The sequence below is a fragment of the Hemibagrus wyckioides genome, linkage group LG29, assembly GCF_019097595.1.
Source record: "Hemibagrus wyckioides isolate EC202008001 linkage group LG29, SWU_Hwy_1.0, whole genome shotgun sequence".
Lineage (NCBI taxonomy): Eukaryota > Metazoa > Chordata > Actinopteri > Siluriformes > Bagridae > Hemibagrus > Hemibagrus wyckioides.
This window is the reverse complement of record NC_080738.1, coordinates 7,752,356-7,760,309: the sequence shown is the minus strand read 5'-3', so window position 1 is coordinate 7,760,309 and position 7,954 is coordinate 7,752,356. Positions and strand designations below refer to the sequence as shown.

The 7,954-nt window shown below is 42.5% G+C and overlaps 1 protein-coding gene across 9 annotated transcripts in view; it reads right to left on the bottom strand.

The window, feature by feature from the left end:
* Positions 1-7,954, bottom strand: part of ptprdb (protein tyrosine phosphatase receptor type Db) — a 75,835-nt gene continuing 67,881 nt past the window's right edge. For all 9 annotated transcript variants that reach the window (XM_058384655.1, XM_058384660.1, XM_058384663.1 and 6 more), the window contains 6 exons: positions 6,702-6,880; positions 6,122-6,248; positions 5,884-6,009; positions 5,291-5,445; positions 4,215-4,350; positions 1-4,108 (listed from right to left, as the gene is read on the bottom strand). In XM_058384655.1, the coding sequence (XP_058240638.1) occupies positions 4,040-4,108; positions 4,215-4,350; positions 5,291-5,445; positions 5,884-6,009; positions 6,122-6,248; positions 6,702-6,880 (792 nt within the window). In that variant the 3' untranslated portion in view covers positions 1-4,039. The remainder of the gene's footprint in view (positions 4,109-4,214; positions 4,351-5,290; positions 5,446-5,883; positions 6,010-6,121; positions 6,249-6,701; positions 6,881-7,954) is intronic.

Here is a 7,954-nt window from a genome sequence, read left to right as displayed (position 1 = left end):
TTACATTTGTTGCCAGTTTTATTTGTAACAAAACGAAACAAACAAACAAACAAAAAAAAAGTTCCACAAACACCCCTGTAATTGACACGACTTTTTTTTTTTTTTTTTTTTCCCCCTCACAACAAAAGTAGGAAAATAAAAAAGCATAAGATTATCATTTCTCTAAAATATTTACATTTACTACAAAATAAGAGGTAAATAACAGAAGACAGGCCTCACTTGTGCTCACGTCGACTGGATGGGTCAAATCGCAGAAACTCTCACATCAACGGTCTTACGGAGTGAAGAGAAAAGAGCGGTGGAATGGGTATTTGGTCATATCAACATGATGAAACGAACAGTGCGGATTTATTCAGGGGGGGTGGGGCTGACTTTGCAGAGGGGCGAAATATGGAAATGTAGAGTTAGGCTGATGTTTAGAGTTTTTGCAATTTAATTATTATATATATATATATATATATTTTTTTTTTTTTAATGCAGAGAATCACACCTAACATCCGTTTAAGTCGTAAATGTTCTAGCGGAGCCGAAACTGTTCAGAGCTTCGGGTGAAAAGTTTCTGGCGTCCTTCGAGAAAACTCGGTTCCTGTCCGCTCCTTCGGGGCGTAGTCTTTAACGCGGAGAGAACTACAATCACACACCGTCTGGTCTTCTGGAAAACATCGAACACTAAAACACTACAAAAGTGTATATTCTCCTTAAGCTGGAACACCAAAAGATATTCGTTGTATAGCGTAACATGCACACTGTGGTCACCATGGTGATAATGGGGCGGGATTTAAAAAAAAAACAAAAAAAAAACCACGCTCCGTATTCGAAGAGCGATGAACGGTCAGTGCATAGAGCGAGAGTGTGTATTGTTCCCTCATCGACCGACACACACACACACACACCTGATTACGGTCCTTGGATGACGCAGTGCTTTCATGTCCCCCCCCCCCCCCCCATAAAGCAGTACGCTAGTTGTAAAATGTTTTTGTGGCTCGAGTGTTCACCTGGTGTGTGTTTCTTCTACTTTTCTTGACGTGTACAGTGCGAATTCTAGTATAGTAGAATACAATAATCATATGATTTATAAAATAACTTACATATATCCAGGAACCCTGCATGAAACTCCTCGACTGGTGAAGTTGTCAATACGGACACCTCGCTAGCTAAAACACTGCATGCTCTCCAAGAAGCAAGATAAGATCATTTACAATAATAATAAAAAAAAAAAAAGAGAGAGAGAGAGATTTAGTGTCATATAATTTCCTTTTGATGACTAATAATATAAAAGATGAATGTTTTCAAAATTCGTGATTTTTTTTTAGGTCAAATATAGTATATCCATCCCAAAAAAAAAAATTTGCATGCATACACTTTTTATGTAGTAACAATTCCTAAAGGCCTTGGCAGCATCGATGTTTTATCAATATGGCTTCATAAAAATCATGAACGTGTTTCGTGAGAGAGAGACACATATATACACTGTACTGGTAAACAGGTTTCGGACACCCCTCCGTCCAAATCACTGAATTCAGGTGTTGTGTTTCAGGGGTTGGGCTCGGCCCCTTAGTTCCAGTGAAAGAAACTCTTAATGCTTCAGCTTCATACCGAGAATGTTGGACAATTTCATGCTTTGTGGGAACAGTTTGGGGATGACCCCTTCCTGTTCCAACATGACTGTACACCAACTCTTCTGGGAAGGCTTTCCACAAGGTTTAGGAGTGTGTTTATTGGAATTTCTGACCATTTCTCTAGTGTGAGGTCAGACAATGATGTTGGACGAGAAGGTCTGGCTCACAGTCTCCACTCTAATTCAAAGTTGGGAGCATGAAATTGTCCAAAATGTCTTGGTATGAAGCTGAAGCGTTAAGAGTTCCTTTCACTGGAACTAAGAGGCCGAGCCCAACCCCTGAATTCAGTGATTTGGAGCGGTGTTCCAATACTTTTGGCAATATAGTGTATATAAGCTTAAGTGATATTAAAATTTTGGTGTGGCACGTGTGTAATCCTAGTTTATCAAAACCGTCTACAACCTAAAGCACAGGTACGTACACAGAAGTGGAACGAAAGCAAACGATCGAAAACTATGATAAGGCACTACTACTGTCGAAACGATCATCTGTGTTACTGTAACGTCACCGTGGAGATTTATTTTTTGTTTATTTATTTATTTTTTCTTAAGGTGAACTTTAGGTCACTGCTCAACTTTTTGTAACTCTCATGTGCTCTCAGGTTATTATTATTATTTAGTTGTGCTCACTCACGATTCATAGTTAAACACCACCCACACTGTAACTGTGCTAATATCTTTGTGGCGGCCTGGGAAATCCCTTTTATTTACTAGCGTTAGCTCAGACGTGAAGTAACATGTATTAGTACAGTGGAACCTCACCATATGAATGCACTGGTTTATGAATTTTCACCTGAAATTTTGCAAGATATTTGCATCGGCGTATATGAAGCATTTTCGACATACGAGCCAAACGCCGTACGTCCAGGAGCCGTTCAAATCTTGTTAGCGCCAGTGGAAAGCCAAGCAAAGCTAACTGAAGGATTTTCTTTGTCAGTGAAAGCTATTTGGAACGAGTCAACCCACGATACCAACCAACGTTGCCTTCATCACGTATTCAAAAGCTGGGTGATTTTTCCGGGCGTTTTTTTTGTTGACAGATTGGTGGAGTGGGCGGTCTGTTCTATTTTTAGCCCAAGCTTGGTGGCATGACTTCCTGTGAGGAGCCTTGACATGGAATGCTTGGCTTGGGTCAGTTCTTTGTAAGCAGCCATACGGTTCGTATTGGGAATATTGGTCGTATTTTTGGATGGATGGAACGGATTATCTGCATTTACATTATTTCTTATTCCTTCCGCAATACAAAGAACTCGCCTCAGGAACGGATTAGATTCATACGCCGAGGTTCCACTGTATTATAGAATTTGACAGCACAGGCTTGTTGAATTCTTGAACGCGATCGCTCGGAGGGTGTTGATTCATTTCCAATAGCAGCAGCTCAGCCAGGTTTATTTAACATGCATCGATCATTGCTCTCACACAGTGGTGTGAATCGGTTCAGGCGGTGAGGAGACATCGAGCTGATTTAGAAGGAGTCTCTGGGGTTAGTGCTTTGTAACAGTCAGAGGTAAAGCGGTTTCTTCACACGGGGGGGGGGGGACATGACAAGATGTGGAGGGGGTTTTTTTTTTTGGCATCGTAACTAAATCATTAGTGAGGGAACATGAACTATGTCAAAAATGTCATTTAAAAGAAAAGAACACTGTGAGGTAAGAGGAATAAAACACTGTCGTTGCCGTGTAGTGTGATTAACGTGCGTTCACGTGTTTTGTGAGGGAATCGCAAGGTTTTAGGTTTATCTGGCTGACCGCATTCACTGCTGTTTCTCCGGAAGATACCACGTCGAATTCAGAAGACAGAGACGGAATGTTGTCCAGAATTCGGCTATAGCATCTGACGGATTTTTTAATTTTTATTTTTCCCAGACCATCACATACATATATGAATACTGTTTGTAGATAGTACTATTTATTATTATTATTATTATTTATACTTAAACAATTCAACAGGCCATAAAATTACTGTGTGTGCTTTAAATCCGAAGTGCGGTCCTATTCAGTATTGCACAGCCTTTTGAGAAAAGTCACGGCTGCCAGTGGTCCACTCTGTGTGTGTGTGTGTGTGTGTGTGTGTGTGCAATTGGACGTTGCAGGAGCTCAAAATATTTTCAGTATTAGCCCCAGTGTCTAAATCAGTGGTACAGTCGAATCAAAAACACAATCCAAATGATGGACCGCTCGTCTCCCAGACGCTGGATTTCTGTTGGTGGTGGTGATTATTTTAAGATAGCCCTGAATTGAACGGAACTAAATATGACCTTTGAATCAATTCAGTGCTAGCTTACGTTCTCCGGAGCCAAGAACAGGCGGCTCGACAGACAGCACACTCGGTGTAAAGACAGCTGTGCTGGGAGACGGAAGATTACACGGGAGGAAATGTCCTGCTGGTCCAGAGAAAGTGGGAGGAGAAACCAGAGACGCTTTATGTTGCATAGTGATCGAAACTGCCGAGGTACTCCAGTGCTGCATGGTAGCAAAACTGGTATTGTTCCTGTGGAGCAGAAACACACACACACACACATATATATATATATATATTGTGTGTATTTTCTGACTCCTGATCTGTCGGTTGTGTATGAGTGTGTGAAAATACACACCTCTGTCTGCACCATGGCTGGTCTCTGAGTTCGCAGCATTTTGACCGTTTGGAAGATGTCCACCACTCCTTCATAACGCATCCTCTCCAGCACTATGCTCAACGTGATAAAGACACCTGTCCTGCCGACACCAGCGCTGCAACACACACACACTGCAATTATACAGCGATAACACACAAAATATTCTAATGATCAAAACACAGACACTTAGTCGTTAACATTTAGTTAGTCATGGCTGAAAATGTCTACCCACACACCTGGCACAATCAATACAAAACCTCATTAGCTAAACTAGCGCTTTGGAGTGTGTGTACACGCTCTTTATCACTGGGTCCAGCAAACAACTTGCTGAACTTTTTGAACAGTTCAGTTTTATATGTAGCCATAAAGAATAGGGCTTTGTGACACATACGTTCGAATATGACGTGATAAATTCTTATTCGAACTATAATTTGCCCAAACAAATATAAATGTGCAGCCCAAGCGCATTAAATGATGTTATTTAGCATCTGAGCCAGCAGTGGGTGCCCTAAAAGTTTTACTGATCAGTAAATGAAGCTAATGATACGAAAATGGAAGCTAACAGCACGTAGCGGAGGTGCCTTGAGCGGACCCAAAATCATGCGTGTGGAAATGTTTTGGGTTCTGCGTCGTAGATGGCACAGGTACGGTCAAAGATAAAGCCGTTTATCGACTTAGTTATCTTAGACAACAACTCTCCTGGCTCACGTATTGACTTGCCGTCGCGACGAGGCAGCAGAAAGGCACCTGGAGGCACAGACGAGCGGAGCAGTGCCTCGAATGACTGCATATTATTCTGTGTAGGGGGTGTTAATAAAAAAACTGATAAGAAGGTTCGTGTCACGGTGACTTCTTTTAAGGTCTATATTCGAAGGAATTGTGTGACGGTAGAAATTAGGAGAAAAGGAGGCAGCTCTACGAAGCAGCTTCGCAGATATCTGGCAAGAAATCTGGCAGCGATTGTGATTACAGCCGATTGAATCTACAGGATCCAGGCCAGGATCCAGTATTAATATTCACTGGACCCTCTCGCACGTGTCAGCTCGGACCCTCACCTGCAGTGCACTGTGATTGGTCCGTCTTGACCGAACTGCTCTTTTGTCTTGTGTACTTGGCCGATGAAATCTATGAAGCCTTCACCAGACTTTGGCACGCCCTGTTCCGGCCAGTCGGTGAACTGGAACTGGCGAATAGTGCGGGACTGGCCGTCCTGCAAAACACAAACACATTAGGATCTGTGTGTGTGTGTGTTAGTGTAAACAGCCAGACCATTCCAGATTGTTCCAGGAAAAACAGGTACATGGTGAGCTGGCAGCATGACTCATTGTATGGGTGTGTGTGTGTGTGTGTGTGTGTGTGGGAAAACAGAATTCTGTTGCTTCAAGGGACATTTAGCTGGTTCCCATTATAAAAATTGCAGCATAATTTGGTTAGTTGGGCTTAAAGTTGTGTATCGGAAAAAAAAAACAGTTTTTAGCTACTGTAATTCGATTCTATTCAATTTTATTTGTATAGTGTAAGGCATTTAATACTGGACACTGCCACAAAGCAGCTTCAGTAATAGACTTCTGTGGAAAACCAACAAAAGGGCACTGTAGTGTGTGTGTGTGTGTGTGCGAGTGAGTGAGTGAGTGAGCAAGCAACACACCCTGGCATCCGTCACTTTAAATTCTCGCAGGATGTACTGCGGCATGTTGTACTCAGCCATGGGGTCCACCACAAAGTACTGATAGCGTGCTGATCTCTCGGATGGCCAGTACTGGTGGCACTTTTCCTGAAACACACACACAATTATAATTCTTCAAGCTAGAATCATATCATATGTATATATAAAACAGTGTGATAAGCTCTGTGTGTGTGTGTGTGTGTGTGTGTGTGTAACTAACCCTTCCCATCTCTCTAAGTTTAGTGAGCATCACTACAATAGTAGAGTTGTGTTCCCACAACATTCTCCAGTAATCTTCGGCTGTCTCAGCCAGAGGACCCTGCGTGGCGATGTAAGCCCTCTGCTGCCTGCGAGGAAAAGCAGAACGAGCGAATGAGAGCAGAGGAGCTTCTACAACTAACGAACAGACGGGACAAGAGGATATGTCTAGCAGCCCTTCTGAAAACTATAGACACACAGAAGCATCAAGGAGGAAAATCACTAAGACTCCACTGACAGGAAGCACCGCAGTGAAAGCAATTGTTCTCCACCGTCCTCAGGAAACAGAGTTTCGTATTTAATATTTATCCAATTGTGAAGTTGCTGCATTGCCTGGACACCACATGTATTACTGCTTTGTATTATTTGCTTTTTACTGTTATATGAAAAAGTTCTGCTCCTGAAATCATACTTGCTCAAGAGGTCATGTAACGTCTGAGTTAATACATTATTTTTAAGACAGAGATGGGGGGGGGGGGCACGGTGAATAAGGTAAATGCTTTTAGATTAAAAAGTCACCGCTTGTGATAAAGAATCCGTACCTGTAACCGTCTATAAAGCTGGCGTTGACGTAGTCCGAGCCCTCCACGCCTCGGATCGGCTGCAGGCCCACGCGTGTGCTCTCGTACGGCATGATGTTCACCAGCCTGTTTTTAAACTTGTTGCAGGGCAGGTTGGCGCTCACGAAGCGGGAGTTGTGTGCCCTGGCGTTGGCTAATCTCTGAATGACAACACAGGAGAACCTTCCTGATATCCTTGGGGTTCGATTAAAATGTTTAACGTCTCAGAATACACGATGGACATAAAGTGGTTGCTGTTATAGAAAGGACATTATCAACAGTTACATTATTTACTGTCCCTTCTGAGGCTGGTTCCTCTCAAGGTTTCTTCCTCATATCATCACAGGGGGTTTTTCCTTGCTCATTGGGGATAGAAACTTTATCATTATTTAATGAAGCTGCTTTGAGACAATGACCGTTGTTAAATGCGCTATACAAATAAACTGAATTGAACTCGGATACATAGGGATCATGGGAGATCCGGGCTATTGGTCATGTTGGTCTACTAAAATTTCAGACTAAATGCGCAAGACAATTCTATAAAAAGAGGAAACACTTGGGGGTGTGCTGTTATAGGAAAATAATCAACAATGGAGTTACGGTTACCATCTTAAACTTTTACCATTCCATTAAATGACAACCTTCCTTCATATGATTCTACACAGGGTTGCAGAGAAGCTGAGGTCTGTCCCTGGATATTCTTGGCACGTGGTCGGGGACACCCTGGACACACGGCACACACACTCCTCCTCACACAACAGCTGTCACTCAGATTACAACAGGAAACTGGTGTACCTGGAGGAAACTACCAGAGCAGGGGAAGAACATGCAAAGGCTGAGGCAGAAAGAGGTGCCTAACCCCAGAGGTGAGAGACTAACATGCTGACCACTACACCACCAGTGTTTACAGTTTATAGTAATGTTATGAAACAAAATAGTTCCTGTTATCACTATAAACAGACTCAGAATTAGTTGTGCGGCTTGAGAGAAAGCACTTCTCTGTGTTGGAAAACATAAGACTGTTACTGAAAACTTCATCACGTCAACTACTGCATACATTTTCCCCCTTTATTTATCTTGAAACTCCCTTCACGTTGTTACCGTAGAAACAAGCCCTAGTAGCCAGAACCACGGTGTGAGCTCCTTCTGACCGGTGCTGTGGTGTGGAAGTGAATAAGTTAATTTAATGATGATTAGATTAATAAACACCAGCTTAGCACTTAGCCTTCAGATCT